At 43.4% G+C, this 20541-nt stretch overlaps 1 protein-coding gene across 4 annotated transcripts in view; it reads right to left on the bottom strand.

Moving 5' to 3' along the window:
* unc13d (unc-13 homolog D (C. elegans)) overlaps positions 1 to 20541 on the bottom strand; it is a 169320-nt gene that overhangs the window by 109133 nt on the left and 39646 nt on the right. For all 4 annotated transcript variants that reach the window (XM_060844631.1, XM_060844633.1, XM_060844632.1 and 1 more), the window contains 3 exons: positions 19116 to 19175; positions 18649 to 18715; positions 14042 to 14240 (listed from right to left, as the gene is read on the bottom strand). In XM_060844631.1, coding sequence (XP_060700614.1) covers positions 14042 to 14240; positions 18649 to 18715; positions 19116 to 19175 — 326 coding nt within the window. The remainder of the gene's footprint in view (positions 1 to 14041; positions 14241 to 18648; positions 18716 to 19115; positions 19176 to 20541) is intronic.

Raw genomic sequence — 20541 nt, 5'->3', positions numbered from 1 at the left:
TAAGGGGGCAGAAATGGTTTTTAGTCGGGTTATAGAGTCAGAGATGCACAGCATGGAAACAGACCCTTTGTTCCAACTCGTCTATGCTCCTAATCTAGTCCCATTTGCCATCAGTTGGCCCATATCCCTCTAAGGCCTTCCTATTCTTGTACATATCCAGATGGCTTTTAAATGCTATAACTGTACCAGCCCCCACCATTTCCTCTGGCAGCTCATTCCATACATGCACCACCCTTTGCGTAAAAAGGCTACCTTTTAGGTTGCTTTTATATCTTACCCCTCTCACCCTAAACTTCACTATCCACCCCAACCTTAAGTTCACCTGGACCATCTCGGACACCTCCTTCCCCTTCCTGGACCTCTCCATCTCCACTAATGGTGACTGACTCAATGTGGACATCTACTACAAACCCACTAACTCCCACTCTGCCTCCTGTAAAAATGCTATCCCTTATTCCCAATTCCTCTGCCTCCGCCACATGTGCTCCCAGGAAGACCAGTTCCACCACAGAACATACCAGATTACCTCCTTCATCAAAGACTGCAATTTCCCCTCCCAGATGGTCGAAGATGCCCTCCAGCACATCTCATCCACTTCCCATATCGTGCCTTCTAACCCCACCCCTCCAACCTCAACAAGGACAGAATCCCCGGTCCTCACCTTCCACCCCACCCAACGTCCAGATACACCAAATCATCCTCCGCCATTTCTGCCACCTACAACCAGGGATATATTTCCCTCCCTACCCCTATCCATGTTCTGTAAAGACCATTCCTTCCATGACTTTCTTGTCAGGTCCATGCCAGCCACCACCCCACCCTCCTCTCCCGGCACCTTCCCTACTACTACAAAAATTGCAAAACCTGCACCCACACTTTCCCCCTTATCTCCGTCCAAGGCCCGAAAGGAGCCTTCCACATCCGTCAGAGATTTACTTGCACTTCCATGCATGTCATTTACTGTCCATTGCTCCAGATGTGGTCCCCTTTAAAGTGGGGAGTCAGGATGCCTATTTGCGGAATGCTTCAGAGAACATACGAAAAATTCCTCTCTGCCCTGTGGCTGAACACTTTAACACCCCCTCCCACTTCCTAAGGACTTGCATACCCTGGGCCTCCTCCATCACCAAACCCTTACCACCTGACATCTGGAGGAAGAACGCCTCATCTTCCGCCTTGGGACCCTCCAACCCCACGGCATCAACCTCGATTTCACCAGTTTTCTCATTTCTCCTCCTCTTACCTGATCTCAGATCCAATCATCCAACTTGGCACTGCCCTTTTCACCTGTCCTACCTGTCCATTTTCCTTCCCATCTATCCACTCCACCCCCCTCTTGCCTTCATCTACCTATCTTCACCCCCACCCTCATCTACCTATCGCATTCTCATCTACTTCCCCCCCCACCCCACTGCCCACCCCATTTATCTCTCAGCCCTCCAGCCCACAAGCCTCATTTCAGATGAAGAGCATAGATTCTCCTGTTCCATGGATACTGCCTGACTAGCTGTGCTTTTCCAGCACCACACTCTCGACACTGATCTCCAGCATCTGCAGTCCTTACTTTCTCCCTTAAACTTATGCCCTCGAGTTCTGGATGTCCCCACCCTAGAGAAAAGAGCTTGTCTACTTATCATATCCATGGCCCAACTCTTATACTCAATACTGTGACCAATAAAGGAAAGCATACCAAACGCCTTCTTCACTATCCTATTTAACTTTCAAGGAGTCCACTTTTAAGGAACTGTGAACCTGCCCTCTTTATTCAGCAACACTCCCCACGACCTTACCATTAAGTGTATAAGTCCTGCCCTGATTTGCTTTTCCAAAATGCAGCACCTCACATTTATCTAGATTAAACTCCATCTGCCACTCCTCAGCCCATTGGCCCATTTGATCAAGATCCCATTGTAATCTGAGGTAACCTTCTTCGCTGTCCACTACACCTCCAATTTTGGTGTCCTCTGCAAACTTACTAACTATTCCTTCTTTGTTCACATCCAAAACATTTATATAAATGACAAAATATATTGGACCCAGCACCGGTCCTTGTGGCACTCCATTGGTCACAGGACTCCAGTCTGAAAAACAACCCTCCATCACCACCCTCTGTCTTCTACCTTTGAGCCAGTTCTGTATCCAAATGGCTAGTTCTCCCTGTATTCCATGAGATCTAACCTTGCTAACCAGTCTCCCATGAAAATCTTGTTGAACACCTTACTGAAGTCCAGATAGATCATGTCTACCACTCTGCCCTCGTCAATCATAGAACATAGAACATTAAAGCGCAGTACAGGTCCTTCGTCCCTCGATGTTGCGCCACCCTGTCATACTAACCTGAAGCCCATCCCTCCTACACTATTCCATGTATGTCCATACATGTGCCTTTACAATCCTCTTTGTTACTTCTTCAATGATTTCCCATGCATAAAGCCATGCTGACTATCCAAATACATGTAAAGTCTGTCCCTCAGGATTCCCTCCAACAACTTGCCCACCACTGAGGTCAGGCTCACCAGTCTATGGTTCCCTGGTTTTTCCTTACCACTTTTCTTAAACAGTGGCACTGCGTTGGCCAACCTCCAGTCTTCCAGCACCTTGCCTGTGACGGTCAATGATACAAATATCTCATCAAGTGGCCCAGCAATCACTTCCCTCGCTTCCCACACAGAGTTATTGGGTACACCTGTTCAGGTCCTGGAAATTTATCCACTTTTATGCATTTCAAGACATCCAGCACCATTTCCTCTGTAATATGGACATTTTTCAAGATGTCACCATTTATTTCCCCACATTCTATATCTTCCATGTCCTTCTCTGCAGTAAACATTGATGCAAAATATTCGTTTTGTATCTCCACCATCTCCTATGGCTCCAAACAAAGACCGCCTTGCTGCTTTTTGAGGGGCCCTATTCTCTCGCTGGTTATACTTTTGTCCTTAATGTATTTGTAGAATCCCTTTGGATTCTCCTTAACCCTATTTGCCGAAGCTATCTCATGTTCCCTTTTCGCCCTCCTGATTTCCCTCTTAAGTAAAATCCTACTGCCTTTACACTTTTCTAAGGATTCACTTGAATATGCTTCCTCCTTTTTCTGAACCTAAACCTCAGTTTCTTTAGTCATCCAGCATTCCCTACACCTACCAGCTTTTCCTTTCGCCTAACAGGAATATACAGTCTCTGGACTCGTTATCTCATTTCTGAAGGCTTCCCATTTTCCAACTATCCCTTTTTCCTCCAAACATCTACCCCCAAACATCTTTTGAAAGTTTGTAGGCTGAGGTGGCTACTGCAGATGCTGGAGATTAGAGTCAAGATGGTAGTGTTGGAAAAGCACAGCAGGTCAGGCAGCATCTGAGGAGCAGGAAAATCGACATTTCGGGCAAAAGCCCTTCATCAGGAATGATGCCGATAACCATCAAAATTAGCCTTCCTCCAATTTAGAACTTCAACTTTTAGATCCAATCTATCCCGTTCCATTGCTGTTTTAAAACTAATTGAATTATGGTCGCTGGCCCCAAAGTGTTCCCCCGCTGACACCTCAGTCACCCGCCCTGCCGTATTCCCCAAGGTCACATTTTGCACCTTCTCCACACACTGAATCCATGTGTGTGGAACATCCACACACTGAATCGGAAAATTTTCTTGCACACATCTAAACCCTTGACACTATGGCAGTCCCAGTCAATATTTGGAAAGTTAAAACCCCATAACATAACCACCCTATTATTCTTATAGATAACTGCAATCTTCCTACAAATTTGTTCTCAATTTTCCACTGACTATTAGGGGGTCTCTAATAGAATCCCAATAAGGTGATCATCCCTTTTTTATTTCTTAGCTCCACCCAAATAACTTCCCTGGATGTATTCCCAGGAATATTCTCCCTCAGGACAGCTGTAATGCTATCCCTTATCAAAAATGCCACTCCCCCTCCTCTCTTTCCTCCCTTCCTGTAGCATTTGTATCCTGGAACATTAAGCTGCCAGTCCTGTCCATCTCTGAGCCACTTTTCTATAATTGCTGTTATATCCCAGTTCTAACCATGCCCTGAGTTCATCTGCTTTCCCTGTCAGGCCTCTTGCACTGAAATAAATGCAGTTTAATTGATCAGTCCTACCTTGTTCTCTGCTTTGTCCCTGCCTGCCCTGACTGACTCGCTTCTTTTCTCAACTGTACCAGTCTCAGATTGATTTCTTTCTTCACTATCTCCCAAGCTCCCTCCCCCACCTTAATAGTTTAAATCCTCCCAAGCAGCTCGAACAAATCTCCCTGTCAGTATATCAGTCCCCTTAATACAGGTGCAATCCATCCTTCTTGTACAGATCACTTCTACCCCAAAAAAGATTCCAATGGTCCAAAAATGTGAACCCTTCTGCCATGTACCAGCTCCTCAGCCACGCATTCATCTGCTCTATCCTCCTATTCCTACCCTCAGTAGCTTGTAGCACCAGGAGTAATCCAGATATTACTACCCCCGAGGACTTCCTTTTTAAAATCCTGCCTAACTTTCTATATTCTCCCTTCAGAATATCATCCTTTTCCCTTCCTATGTCATTGGTTCCAATGTGTACAATGATCTCCTATTGGTCCCTCTCCCCTTTGAGAACATTCTGCACCCTCTGTTGGAGAAGAGGTAGAATTGAATGTTCCTGGATACTATGTCTGCAGAAGTGTTTGGTTGCAAATCCTAATGAACTGCATGGATCGATTGGAGTGTAATTGAAGGAATAAGGAGTTTACAGGAGCTAGGAGTCTGGTGGATGGCAATTTCAGGAAGGTGTAGACACTGTAGATACATTCAGGTGGATGGTTGACTGCTCGGAATGGTAGAAGAGGTAGTCAGGTAATGAGGAGTTTCCCCTGGCTATCCTCATCTCAAACAGGTATGTCATTTTAAATACTATAAGTGGGGAATGACCACTCAAGGAAGTATAGCACTAACAGCCATGTTTCTGGTACCATGACTGGTACCACGAGGGGTATATCAGGTTCCAAGCGATTGGTTATTATAGGGGACTGTCTAGTCTGGGGCACGGACAAACATTTCAGCAGCCATCAGTGACACATCAGATGGTGTGTTGCCTCCCTGGTGCCAGAGTCAAGGATGTGTCAGAGAGGATGCAGAATATTCTGAAAGGGAGAATGACCAGGTCATTATGGACATTGATACCAACGACATAGATAGGGAAAGGGATGCAGTTGTGAAGAGACAATGTAGGAACCTAGGTAGGAAGTTAAAAAGTAGGTCCTCAAATTTGTAATATCTGGACTACTATCAATGCTACCTGCTAGTGAGTGTAGGAATAAGAGGATAGAACAGATGAACGTGAGGCTGAGGAGCTGGGAAAGGATTCATATTTTTGGACTATTGGGACCTCTCTTGGGGTAGAAATGACCTGTATAACAGGGACGGGTTCCATCTGATTTGGGAGGCTTTAAACCAATAAGGTGGGTGGGGCAGGGGGGTACCACAGCAATAGTGAGAAAAGGCTGAGCCTGGTACAGTAGACAAGGGCAGCAAGTCAAATAGTCATGGCAGACAAGAGCTCAGCAGAGACCAAGGTAAGACTGATAAATTTAACTACATTTACTTAAATGGAAGAGGTCTGATAAGAAAGGGAGGTGAACTTAGAGCATCGTTGGGAAATGGGACTGGGGCATCAAAGCTATTACAGAGATGTAGCTCAGGCATGGACAGAACTGGCAGTTTAATGTTCTGGGGTATAGGTGCGATAGGAAGGATAGAAAGGGGAGCAAGAGAGGAAGGGCAAGTGGCATTTTTGTTGAGGGATAACATTACGGCTGTACTTAGGATATTCTTGAGAGATCATCTAGTGAAGTTATGAGTGGAACTGAGAAATAAGAAAGGATGATCACTTTGTTGGGATTGTATTCTAGGCTCCACAATAGTCAGTGGGAAATTGAGAAGCAAATATGTGAGGAGATCTCAATTAACTATAAAAACAATAGGGTTGAAATGGTAGGGGATTTTAACTTTTCAAACAGACTGGAACTGTCATAGTGCTTAGGCTTAGGGTTTGGATGGAGACAAATTTGTATGTGTACAAAACAATTTTCTTATTCCATATGTAGATATATCTGCTAGAGAAGGAGCAATATTTGACCTTCTCTTGGGAAATAAGGCAGGGCAAGTGACTGAGGTGTCAGTGAGGGAGTACTTTGCAGTAAGTGATCCTAATTCTATTAATTTTAAAATAGTTATGGAAAAAATTAGAACTGATCAAAAAGTGAAAGTTCTAAATTGGATTAAGGCCAATTTTGACATATTAGACAGGGACTTTCAAAAGTTGATTGGGGGAGGCCATTTGTAGATAGAGAGATGGTTGGGAAGTGGGAAGCTTTTAAAAATGAGATAATGAGAGTTCAGGGACAGTATGTTCCTGTTAATATGAAGGACAAGGCTGGTAGGTGTAAGGAAATGAAGAAATTGAGGCTTTGGTCAAGAAAAACATATATCAGGTGTAGATAGCTGGGTTTGAGTGTTAGGGTATAAGAGCAGTAGGAGTATACTTTAGAGGGAAATCAGGAGGGCAAAAAGGGAACACGAGATAGCCTTGGAAAATGGAGTTAATGCAAAGAGATTCCATACATAAAGAGGAAATGAGTAACTATGGACAGATTATAGACCCTTAAAGATAAACATGGCCATCTTTGTGTGGAATCACAGGAGACTGGTGAGATACTAAATGAATATTTCACATCAGTATTTACTGTGCAGAAGGACATGAAAGCTAGGGAACTTGGGAAAATAAATGGTGATGTCTTGAAAGAGTTCATATTGCAGAACGAGAGATGCTGGAGGTCTTAAAGGTAGATAAATCTCCGGGACCCGATTAGGTGTATCTCAGAACTTTGTGAAAAGCAAGGAACAAATTGCTGGACCCCTTGCTGAGATATTTGTGTTATCGACAGCTACAGGTTAGATGCCAAAAGACTGGCGGTTGGCTAATGTAATGCCATTATTTAAGAAAGGCTATAAGGAAAAGCCAGGGAAGTATAGACCAGTGAGTTGTTGGAGGAGATTCTGAGGGAGAGGATGTAAATGCCTTTGGAAAGATAAGGACTGATTAGGGATAGCCAACATGGTTTTCTGCAAGGGAAGTTATGTTTCATTAACTTGATTGATTTTTTTGAAGAGGTGACAGAGAAGATTGATGAAGGCAGAGTGTAGATGTTGATGAAGTTCCACATGGTAGGCTGGTGAATAAGGTTATATTACGGGTTTAAACAATGACTACAGATGCTGGAAACCAAGATTCTGGATTGGTGGTGCTGGAAAAGCACAACAGTTCAGGCAGCATCCGAGGAAAAGTGACTAGGGTAAGAATAGGTCCAGTCAAGGATAGTTGTGGGAAGTTGTGCGTGGAGGCTGGAGAGATTGGAGAGACACTGAATGAATACTTTTCGTCAGTATTCACTCAGGAACAGGACATTGTTGCCGATGTGAATATTGAGTCACAATTAATTAGGATGGATGGCTTTGAGGTATGTAGGGAAGAGATGTTGAAAATTCTGGAATTTTCTGGGAGTGAAAACTCCCCCTTCCGCTCTGCCGAGGACATGGAGGTCCTGGGCCTCCTTCACCGCTGCTCCCTCACCACCCGACGCCTGGAGGGAGAACGCCTCATCTTCCGCCTCGGAACACTTCAACCCCAGGGCATCAATGTGGACTTCACCAGTTTCCTCATTTCCCCTTCCCCCACCTCAGCCCAGCTCCAAACTTCCAGCTCAGCACTGTCCCCATGACTTGTCCTACCTGCCTATCTTCTTTTCCACCTATCCACTCCACCCTCTCCTCCCTGACCTATCACCTTCATCCCCTCCCCCACTCACCTATTGTTCTCTATACTACTTTCTCCCCACCCCCACCCTCCTCTCATTTATCTCTCCACCCTTCAGGCACTCTGCCTGTATTCCTGATGAAGGACCTTTGCCCGAAACATCGATTTTACTGCTCCTCGGATGCTGCCTGAACTGCTGTGCTTTTCCAGCACCACTGATCCAGAATAAGGTTATATTACGGGTTTCACGGAGTAAGCCAATTAGATACAAAATTGGCTTGAAGGTAGGAGACAGAGGGTGGTAACGGTTTGTTTTTCAGACTGGAGACCTGTCACCATTGGTGTGCCACAAGCGTCAGTGCTGGGTCCACTTCTTTTTGTCACTTTTATGGATGGGAATACAGGAGGCATGGTTACTAAGTTTGCAGATGACACCAAAGTAGGTGATGTAGTGGACAGTGAGGAAGATTATCTCAGAGTACAACAGACCCTTGGTTAGATGGGCCAGCGAGTGGAGAGTGAAATTTGATTTAGATGAATGTGAGGTGTTGCATTTTGATAAGGCAAACTAGGGCATCTGAACTGGAAGGGGACCAATGTCCTGGGTGGAAGGTTTGCTCGAGTAATTCAAGAGGGTTTAAACTAGTACGGCAGGGGGTGGGAACCTGAGCTGTATGCTGGAGGTGAGAGTTGATGCAGATGAGGCAATAGCGAGAGGTAGAACAGCTAGTGGGAAGGACTTTCCTGGGAAGGAACCAAGGGATCAGTTAAAGTGTGTTTGCTTTAATGCAAGGAGTATCAGGAATAAAAGTGACGAACTTAGAGCATGGATCAGTACCTGGTGCTATAATGTTGTGGCCATAACAGAGACATGGGTTTCTCAGGGGCAGGAATGGTTGCTGGATGTTCCAGGGTTTAGAGCATTTAAAAAGAATAGGGAGGGGGAGGGGAAATGAGAGGAGGGGGTGGAGCACTGCTAATCAGAGAGGGTATCACAGCTACAGAAGCTTCCATTGTCGAGGAAGATCTGCCTACCGAGTCAGTATGGGTGGAAATTAGGAACAGTAAGGGAGCAGTCACCTCATTAGGGTTTACTATAGGCCCCCCCAATAGCAGCAGGGAGATGGAAGAAAGCATAGGTCGGCAGATTTTGGAAACGTGTGGACGTTGTAGGGTTGTCGTAATGCGTCACTTTAACTTTCCCAATATTGATTGGAACCTCCTTCGAGGTTTGTCTCTGCCGCTTCCGGTTGTCAGTTGCTGTCCGCTGCAGTGGCCGGTGTATTGGGTCCAGGTCAATGTGCTTATTGATTGAACCCGTGGATGAGTGCCATGCCTCTAGGAATTCCCTGGCTGTTCTCTGTTTGGCCTGCCCTATAATAGTAGTGTTGTCCAAGTCGAATTCATGTTACTTGTCATCTGAGTGTATGGCTACTTAGGATAGCTGGTCATGTCGTTTTGTGGCTAGTTGGTGTTCATGGATGCGGACCGTTGGCTGTCTTCCTGTTTGTCCTATGTTGTGTTTTGTGCGGTCCTTGTACACTACATTGGTTTTGCTCATGCTGGGTATCGGGTCCTTCGTCCTGGTGAGTTGTTGTCTGAGAGTGGCTGTTGGTTTGTGTGCTGTTATGAGTCCTAGTGGTCGCAGTAGTCTGGCTGTCAGTTCAGAAATGTTTTTGATGTATGGTCGTGTGGCTAGTCTTTGGGTTGTGGCATGTCCTCGTTCCGTTGTCTTTCCCTTAGGCATCTGTTGATGAAATTGCGCAGGTATCCGTCTTTGGCGAATACATTGTATAGGTGTTCTTCTTCCTCTTTTTGCAGTTCAGGTGTACTACAGTGTGTTGTGGCCCTTTTGAATAGTGTCCTGATGCAACTTCTTTTGTGTGTGTTGGGGTGGTTGCTTTCATAGTTCAGGACTTGGTCTGTGTGTGTGGCTTTCCTGTATACCTTTGTGCTGAATCCTCCGTTCTGTGTTCTCTGTACCATCACGTTCAGGAATGGGAGTTGGTTGTCCTTTTCTTCCTCTCTAGTCAATCAGATTTCTGTGAGTGTGGCGTGTGTTCTCTATTTCTGTGTTTTTAATGATTACAAAGGTGTCATCAACATATCTGACCCAGAGTTTGGGTTGAATTTGCGGTAAGACTGTTTGTTCTAACCTTTGCATTACCGTTTCTGCTAAGAGTCCAGAGATCAGTGAGCCCATGGGTGTGCCGTTGATTTGTTCATATATCTGGTTGTTGAATGTGAAGTGTGTTGTGAGGCACAGGTCCAGTAGTTTAAGTGTGCTGTCTTTGTTAATAGGTTCAACGTCCTGTTGTCTGTTGTCTATGACCAGCAGGTTGGATATTGTTTCTCTGGCTAGGGTTTTGTCAATAGAAGTGACAGTGCCGTTACATCGAATGAGACCATGGTTTCTTCCTTGTCTATGTGTATATTTCTGATGATGTCCAAGAATTCCTGTGTTGACTGTATAGAGAGTCTGGATCCGCAGATCAGGTGTTCCAGTTTCTGCTGTAGTTCTTTAGCCAGTTTGTGTGATGGTGTTCCTGGTAGTGATACTATGGGTCTGAGTGGGATGACTGGTTTGTGTACTTTACGTAGTCCATAGAATCTGGGGGTGTTGTTGCTTTCCGGTTTCATTCTTTGTAGGTCAGACCAGGTTATCTGTCCATTTTTGTGGAGGTTCCTCAGTGTGTTGTTTATCCTACTGGTGAGCTGCGGGGTGGGGTCAGACTCCTTCTTTTGGTAGGTGTTGGTATCTGCAAGTAGTTGTTGTGCTTTTTGGATGTACTCTGCTTTGTCCAGGATGACCGTCATTCTGCTTTTGCTGGTAGTATGATTATGTTCTTATCGTTTCTTAGTGATTTTAGTGCTTCCCTCTCCTTGGTGTTGAGGTTATGTGTTTGTCTTTTCCTTGTTATCAGGGGTACGCTACTTTGTCTCGCTGTTTGTTGTGTCTCTTCTGTCAATCCATTGTTCCTGAGTGTGCATTCTAGTGCTGCTAGGAAGTCTGCTGTCTTGGCGTCCCTGTGGTTGTAGTTAAGTCCCTTGGCCAGTATTGTTCTTTCCGTGTCTGTGAGCTGTCTGAGGGAGAGGTTTCTAACCCAGGAGTGTGTTGTGGTGTCCTCTCTATTGTGTGTTAGTTTGGCCTTTTTTTTCAGTGCCCTTTTTTTGCGGTGTTTGGTCCTGTTCTGTACTATGGTGATGGCCTGTTCTATGTTCTGGGTCCATTCCTGATTGGTGGTTTTTGAATTTAACGATTTTGGTGTTTTGTCTTTCATTAACAGGGGGATTGAGTTTAAGAGTCGTGAGATCTTGTTGCAGCTTTATAAAACTTTGGTTAGACCACACTTGGAATACTGCGTCCAGTTCTGGTCGCCCTATTATAGGAAAGATGTGGATGCTTTGGAGAGGGTTCAGAGGAGGTTTACCAGGATGCTGCCTGGACTGGAGAGTTTATCTTATGCAGAGAGGTTGACTGAGCTCAGACTTTTTCATTGGAGGAAAGGAGGAGGAGAGGGGACCTAATTGAGGTATACAAGATAATGAGAGGCATAGATAGAGTCGATAGCCAGAGACTATTTCCCAGGGCAGAAATGCGAATACAAGGGGTCATAGTTTTAAGTTGGTTGGAGGAAAGTATAGAGGAGATGTCAGAGGTGGGTTCTTTACATAGAGAGTTGTGAAAGCATGGAATGCGTTGTCAGTAGCAGTTGTGGAAGCGAGGTCATTGGGGATATTTAAGAAACTGCTGGACATGCATATGGTCACAGAAATTTGAGGGTTCATACATGGGGATCAGTGTTCGGCACAACATCGTGGGCTGAAGGGCCTGTTCTGTGCGATACTGTTCTATGTTCTATGTTTTGGGCAGGGCTTATACACTTAATGGTAAGGTCCTGGGGAGTGTTGCTGAACAAAGCGACTTAGGGGCACAGATGCAGTTTCTAGAAAATGGAGTCGCAGGTAGACAGGGTGGTGAAGAAGGCACTTGGAACACTTGCCTTCATTGGTCAGAATACTGAGATAGGAGTTGGGGTGTCATGTTGCAGCTGTACAAGATATTGGTGAGGCCAGTTTTAGAGTACTGCATACAATTCTGGTCGCCTTTCTATAGGAAGGATGTTGTTAAACTTGACAGTGTGCAGAAAAGATTTACAAGGACTTTGCTGGGATTGGAGGGTTTGAGTTATAGAGATAGACTGAAAAGGCTGGGGGGTTTTTCCCTGCAGCATCGAAGGCTGCGGGGTGACCTTACAGAGGTTTAAAAAATCATGAAGGGCATGGATTAGGTGAATAGTCAAGGTCTTTTTCCTAGAATGGAGGAGTCCAAAACTAGACAGCATAGATTTAAGGTAAAAGGGGAAAGATTTAAAAAGGACCTGAGGGGTAACTTTGTCACATAGAGGGAGGTGTGTGTATGGAATAAGCTACCAGAGGAATTGGTGGAGTTGGTATAATTACAACATTTAAATGGCACGTGGATATGTACATGAATAGGAAGAATTTAGAGCAATATGTACCAAATGCTGGCAAATGGGACTAAGTTGGATAAGGATGTCTGGTCAGTGCGGATGTGTTAGACTGAAGGGTCTGTTTCGATGCTGTATGACTGTGTCTATCAGGCAGGGTTGCAGATTCCCTGGATTTGTAATGAGCCAGCAAGTCTTAAGGCAGGGAGTAAGATCAGGACTAAATGCAGCAGTCAAAAAAGCCACTGACAAAGAAAAGGGTGGCCTTTGAAATATTGACACAGACCACCAGCCAAAAGAAATGAAGAAATAAACAGAAAAGCAGAGAGGGAAGAAGGAGAAAAAAATATAGAGAGAGAAGTGGAAGTAATGAGAAAGAAGAACAAGAGGAGAGAGTAAACCAGCAATGAAATGACATTGGATAGGGGAGACAGCGAGTATAATCTCTGACCTCCCACTTAAAACACCATGGAAGACTGACAAGGGCACTGTGCACTGACTTGATGTGGTCATTAAGGATGAAATTATGAAGTGTTTGGAAGCCGGAGGTAAAATAGGGCTAAGTAAGCATTACTTCGTCAAGGGGAGGTCAAGCCTATCAAATCTGTTAAGAGATTTTTGAGGAGGTAATGAACAAGTTAGACAAAGGAGAGGCAGTGGAAGTGATCTTTTTGGATTTCCAGAAGGCCTTTCACAAGGTGCTGCATAGGACGCTGCTAAATAAGATGAACCCATGGTGTTAGCGGCAAGGTACTAGTATGGATAGAGGCTTAGCTGATTGGCAGAAGGAAGAGAGCGGGGCTAAAGGGGGTCTTTGTCATGTTGGCAGCCAGTGACGTGGAATTCCGCAGACCAGAACTATTCGTGTTATATATTAATGATCTAGAGGAAGGAATTGAGGGCATTGCTGCTAAGTTTGCAAATGACACAAAGATAGACTGAGGAAGCAGGAGGCTGAACAAGGAATTGGACAGACAAGCAGAATTGGCAAAGAAGAGGCAGATGGAATACAGTGTGGGGAAAATGTGAGGCTATGTACTTCATATGAAGAATAGAGGTGTAGACAATTATCTAACAGGGAAGAGTTTTGGAAATCTGAAGCACAAAGGGTGTTAGGAGTCCTAGTTCAGGATTTTCTTAAAGTTAACATGCAGGAAGACAAATGCAATATTAGCATTCATTTTCAAGAGGCTGTAAATACAACAACAGGGATATACTCCTGAGGCTGTATAAAGCTCTAGTCAAAAGGCATTTAGAATATTGTGAACTCTTTTGGGCCATGTATCTAAGGAAGGATATACTAGCATTGAAGGGGGGGGGGGGGGGTCACAAGAATGATCCTGGGGATGAAGAGCTTGTCATATGAGGAGCAGTTAAGGAATCCATGGAACTTAGAAGGGAGCAATCTCATTTGAAACTTAGAGATAGCTGAGAGGCCTGGATAGGATGGTGTAAAGAAAATGTTTCCACTAGTAAGACAGACAAGGACCAGAGGGCACAGCCTTGTGAAGGGATGATCCTTTTAAACTGAGATGAGGATGAATTCTTTCAGCTAGAAGGCAGTTAAGCTGTGGAAATCAAGATATTGACTGTATTTAAGACAGAGGTAGATAGGTTTCTGATTTGTAAAGGGATCAAGGTTTATGGGGAGAAGGCAGGAGAATGAGGTTGAGAAACATGTCAGTATTAATTGAATTTAGAGCAGACTCGATGGACTGAGTGGCCTAATTCTGCTCCTATATCTGTGGTCATATTGACACTCACAGGAGAAATGTTTCATTCCAAATGGGATTCAGGGTCTGCTTCTTGACTTCTGTTCTCTGAATTTGATCCTGAGGAATTGAATCTTTTACAATAGCTTTCTGTCGTCTCCTGGGCAGGGGACTATCTGCTTTGCTGGCCTCTTCATCTTGGTGCTCTTCAGGTACCATCACCCCCAACAAACAATAAGGATCACTGTAGCCTAGAGAAGAGATTGAATGAGAACACTTTTAGAAGGGGTCCAGTACAAATTTATCAATTGTTAACTTGACAATCCCAGTGGAAAGACTGACTGCACTCCAGAATCTCCTATAATCCCATACGCATACTTCTCACATGTACAAGGTAGCTGAAAAGGCTTCTCATTTAGCATGAATGGTCAACATTTACCTTTATCACCTGGTGGCACTCTGGCAGAGGGAACTGGATTCCTATAGCTTACTGCCTAGTTAGTGGATATAACAATTCTCTCCCTTCACTGTCTTTCCCTCAGTCACCTTATATCATCAATCCTCTAAAAACCCTCTTTATTTGTCTAAAGACAACACCCTGCAATGATTCTCTGACTAACATCTCATTCAGTTGAAATCAAGGGCATAATTTTACCTTTTGGGTGTTCATGAACAATATTGGACTGGTTACCTATTACACAGCTCCCCAGTTCTTCCTTCCATTTGGAGACCTGACAGGAGGTTAGGGAGATGTTATGTGACTTGAATCAGGCTTCATAGTTCAAGGGTATACTTCTGGGCAACATGTCAACAACTCCTGTGTTACAGTGTATGCCATTTGAAGCTGAGGCTAATTTGCACAAATAACAGATAACCGTAAGAACAAGGCAACCCTCATGTTATTTGTGGCACGCAGCTATTGTTATATACTCATAGTGCTGCTCACAGGGGTTTTTATGGACAAAACAAGGTCCTGAAAAAGATAATGTTGAAGTTTTATTAGACTCCACCCAAATTGATGATGCCACATTTTTTTGATTTGTGGTGAAGCTTTCAATATGTACAAGTGTGTCAAACAGCAAACCAAACTGAGAGTATAGTTGTTCACATCTTCACGGGGGAAGGGTGATTAGCACTGCCAGCTCACAGTGCTAGGGACCTGGGTTCGATTCCAGCCTCAGGCGACTGTTTGTGTGGAGTTTGCACGTTCTCCCAGCATCTGCGTGGGTTTCCCCTGGTGCTCTAGTTTCCTCCCACAATCCAAAGATGTGCAAGTTAGGTGAATTAGCCATGCTAAATTGCCCGTAGTCTTCAGGATGTGTAGGCTAGGTGCATTCTTCAGGGGAAATGTAGGGGAATGGGACTGGGTGGAATACTCTTCGGATGGTCATTGTGGACTTGTTGGGCCAAATGGCCTGTTTCCACACTGTCGGGACTCTGTGATTCTAGAAAATCTTCAATAGTGGACTCACACCTAATGTTGGATACTCTGCTGTGTGTTTTGCAGATGCAGGCTGGTGTACATGGCCAGTACCATTCCTGCGGTGCACAGGCAAAGGAATGTATTGAATGGCATTTACTTTCGGTCCGGAAAAGTACCCGCTCTACTTCGGTTTATCCTGGAAGGGTAAGATATCGCAAATGTTTGAGCAAATGTTTCAGGCTGCTATTATGCAGTAGCAGCATGAGAGGTATTTGCCACTTTCAGATGCAGTTATAAGGCCAAATAGACATTCTGCACATTGCATCAATGAGTAATGTGGCATATGAATTTCAATGCCAATGTGATGCCAGATATATACTCCATATGTCCCAAAGACTGGTCGATCACATTGACATGTCAATCAATTAACAAGGAAGAAAGCTGAAGCAAAAACACCAAAGCAATTTTTCAGCTTAGAAGCAATCAAGAAAGAAATTAATTAAGTAGCTATCACTAAGTCTTACACATTTCCCCAACTCCCAAATGGAAGAGTGAGAATATTTCACATAGACAAATCACTACAGTGATTATTACAGTCCTGTAAATAAACTCAGATATTACAATTGCTATCATTTCCTGCTATGTTATATATTATAACCTTGCCCTGCTTCCTCTCCCCATACTCCCTTATTATTTCCCAACCTAATCTTCCCTTCTTTCCGCTCTTCACCCTACTTCCCACAAATCCCCCTCTCAACCTCTTCCCCCTTCTCCCTATTACCATCTCCTGTCTCCTGTTCCTCTCCTCCATCTCTTCAAATGCCCCTCTCTCCTCCCTTCCTCTCTCTCTATTTCTCCTTCCAAACTTCCATCTTTCTCTTCTTCTTCTCCCTCTCCTCCCATCCATCTCTCTAAGACACTTTCTCATTTCCACCACCCCCCCCCCAACCACTTGCCAGTACACTCTCTACCACTCTCTCTCTCGTCGCTTTCTCTTCCCCCTCTTTTCATTAAAACTCCTCTCTCACCCTCTCATTGGAGGAGTGTGCACAGAATCATGCTGGCAGAGTAGGCACAGAGGTGCCAAGCAGTGATCAAGTAGGAAGGGGAAGATGCGAGTTGAAATGGAAGGTTTGAAGGAAGTTTGTGAATATATCATAACTGGTAGGATGCTGTATTTAATGTCACGTGTCTTCTTTCACCAAATTAACAAGCTGTGATCGTATTTAAACATTTGACTCCTTAACCATTATACTAATTGAGCACTTAATCAAAATTTGTTTGAAATCACACCATTTGATTTCAAATGATGCACTAAAACAACTGGAGAGTGCTAAATTGATGACACACTTTTCTGTTAGGGATATAACTTTTGCTATAACTATAACTATTATGATATAAATATAACTATTGCTCTCATGTAATAACTCACATTTTGTTGTTACAATCAGCGCATCTTCTCATTAAGATGGTGGTGTTCAACAGTGGTTTATCCTCTATGATTGCTAATTATACAAACTCTTGCACTTAGCCTGGATGGGAGGAGTGAGGCACTTATGGTATAGTGGTTATAGTGATTGTAATGAGGTCAGTCATGTGGACCTCATTGAATATGAGTTCCCTGATTGAGGCTGTTAATCTGGTCTAATTAAGAACTCCTTGCTGACAGATTTAAACAGTTAGAGGTACTGTTCACTCTGAGAGCTGGCTCTAAGGGAGCTGGATCAGTGTCAAGGACTCTCCACATGAAAATAAAGGGTGACTTAGTGACAGGATACCAGCCTCTGTGGCATTATTTCAGTGGTAGTGTCACCTGGTTACAAGTCCCACCTGTTCCAGAGGTGTTTGGTAACGTCACTGAAAAGATTGACTACAAAATATCCAGGAAAGGACAATTGATGGCAGCACTCTACTTCAACCATAAGCTGCCACATAGACAAGGACAATAGAAACCACTACATGCAACAGTGTTGTACTCTTGGGTGCCTTCAATATTCTCAAGGAATAGGCCCAGGCCACCATGAGGGAGAGATTCTGAATTCATAAAGACTGTCCACACATCCAGTTCTAAAGAGGCCAATGAGCATCATGTTGAGACATATCATTTGTTTCTGAGTAGCATCTGAAGGACTATCCTGCCAATGTCAGTTCTGTGCCTTCACATTCTTGCACCGTGACAGAAGGTACCACTTCTGAAAGTATCATTTCCTCTTCAAACAGGGGAGCGACCTTAAGATGGGCGCATGGATGGCACACAAAGGGTAAGAGCAGAAGCATATGTTGTGGAGCTGGAGTTTTAGCTGGTTTGTGTTTTTTTTAGGTGACAGCGAATGGCGTAATTTGAAATGAAAATTATTTCTATTGCAAATCAAGTTTTCTGTGATCTTTTGTGTTAGTTTCATGAAAACAGCACTAACAACAAATCCTCCCACAAAACCGGCCACCCCATCAAGATGGATTCATTGCCACTGGATGTTTCTGGCAGTTTGAGTTTTTTTGCAGAGCTTGGAGAAAGCTCATCAAGTGAAAGGAATGACTCACTAAATAGGTAACAATAGAAAAGTTTCATATAATTCTTTAAACAACATTTATTGAGTATCTAATTACTGTACACTAATACAACTGGAAAAGAATTCAGTATATTTTCTCAAATATATTCTTAGTAATTTAAAATCATGATTTGACACTGTAATTTAAAATGTGTTTTTTTGTGTGGTTTCACCATTTCAATTGTATTATTGAAACTTTACTGACTTCTCACTCTTTGAATACATCAAGGAATATTGAAGTGATTTTCAAAAATATTTTTGTTTTAAAGTGTTTTCTGACAGTGCTGGACGATGGCTATAGGCAAATAAGTTTGACCTGAAACTCCATGTTAGTGGGAGCGGCCAAACATACACTTTTCAAAAGGACAGTATTTTGGCACCAATTTCACTCAAATCAGAGATTCCATCCATTGAGGGTGATCTTGAGACCTTTATTTCAGTGACATATCTAGCCCATACTATGTATTAATCAGTTCCATAACAATGACTCATGTTATTGTTCCAAACATGTTAATAACCTGTGTAACATGATGTTCATCAAATACCAACAGGTCAGTCCTTCAAATCTTCTTCAGAGACTTACATTGGAGGATGACACATTATCTAACTGATTCTTTTTAGCCTGAAGATTATCACAGAACTCTTGCTGCCTATTGCAGATCACCCAAAGCAATAATATATACTCACCAGTTGCATCTTTGGCCAAGATTCCCTGGGCTTCCTTCACTATTAACTTCAGGAAGACAGTGGGTGGCTGTGGAAGTGACAATAGAAAGCAAGAGAAGTCTCAGCAATACTGCCACAGCCAAATTACCTTTGAATTACAACAGGCAATTCCCAATATTGTTTCTCACACAGTGTTACAATCTGGAATGCCCCAAATCTCTTATCATGATTGCATCTTCAAAAGCCCAAGTCTAAACACACCAACAATCTCACACTCCTCAGGATAAACCCACTGACATACTCTACATCTCTGACTCACTCAACCTGATGCAGCTTGCATGTCTCACCATATCCTCCCACATTTCCCACATTGTAGAAACAAAACTTTCTGGGTGCCCTTTTTGGGAAATCATAATACATGTTACAACAAACACCCCTGAAATTGTACTCCTTTCCATAAACAAAGTATTTGAGACTACTCAGCTCACCTTTAGCTGCTTGATCTGCTCCAGAATACCTCTGTGTTCTTCTTCGTCCATCTGGAAAGCCTAGAAATCGAAAGAAGCAAGAAATAGTCAAGCAGGTCATTGTGGGACCATATGCTCATATGTTAATAGAACATAAAACAATATGGCACAGGAACTGGCCTTTTGGCCCATAATGTTGTGCCAAACATGATGCCATATTAAACTAATCTCTTCAGCCTGCCCTTGGTCCATATCCCACCATTCCTTGCATACTCATGTGCTTCTCTGAAAATCTTTTAAACAGCCCTATCATACCTGCCTCTGCCACTCACAGCACTCCCTGGGTAAAAAACTTGCCCCTCATATCTCCTTTGAACTTTCCCCCTCTCATCTTAAATGCATGGCCCCTAGTATTAGACGTCTCAACTCTGGGGAAAAAGATTCTGACTGTCAACTATCTATGCATCTCAATTTAATAAACTTCTGTCAAGTCTCCCCCCAAACTTAACCACTCAAGAGAAAACAACCTGAGTTTTTCTACCATCTCCTTTATAGCTCATACCCTCTAACCCAGGCTGCATGTTGGTAATTTTTTTCTGCTCCCTCTCCAAAACCTCCACATCCTTCCTGTAATGTGGTAACTAGAATTGAATGCAATATCTAAGTGTGGCCTAATCAAAGTCTTGTGGAGGTGCAACCTGACATCTTGACTCTTGTACTCTATTCCCTGACCAATAAAGGCAAGCATGCCGTATACTTTCTTTACCACAGTTCAAGAACTAGGGCAATACACCAGAAATCTGTTGCCTAATGATATTAAGAAACAGGGTTTCCATTATGAGAAAGATGTAATTTGAATATACATTCAGTCATAGAGTCATAGAGATGTACAGCATGGAAACAGACTCTTTGGCCCAACCTTATGTCTTCTGTTATGACAAGGGACAGACAGCCATATCAAACTTGTCTCCCTCTCGTATTTCATAACACTCTAAAATTAAAAAACTCAACGACCATCAAAGATGACCCCAATGGTTCCTAAACCGACTTTTTGAATAACCAGTATCAGACTTTGTAAATAACTGATATGAGGCATCAAGTTTATAGTTGAAACTAAAGAATCTTAGAGCAAAGTTAAACATGGAAATCTTATTAAGTCTATGATTTAAACCCAATCCTCTTTAATTCTAGGTCCCACTTTAACATACAGACAGGCAGACAGACACAATTGAGGGATAAATGAAAAGGAAAAGAATAAATAAAATGTAACTTGACAGTTACAAAGTCATATTCATAAAGATGTTCTAGGAGAAAGTGAGGACTGCAGATGCTGGAGATCAGAGCTGAAAACATGTTGCTGGAAAAGCGCAGCAGGTCAGGCAGCATCCAAGGGGCAGGGGAATTGACGTTTCGGGCATGAGCCCTTCTGCAGGAATGAGGAAAGTGT

Source organism: Hemiscyllium ocellatum, chromosome 25 (assembly GCF_020745735.1).
Source record: "Hemiscyllium ocellatum isolate sHemOce1 chromosome 25, sHemOce1.pat.X.cur, whole genome shotgun sequence".
Classification (NCBI taxonomy): Eukaryota; Metazoa; Chordata; class Chondrichthyes; order Orectolobiformes; family Hemiscylliidae; genus Hemiscyllium; species Hemiscyllium ocellatum.
Note: the sequence above shows the minus strand (reverse complement) of the source record. Positions and strands in the feature narration are given on the sequence as shown.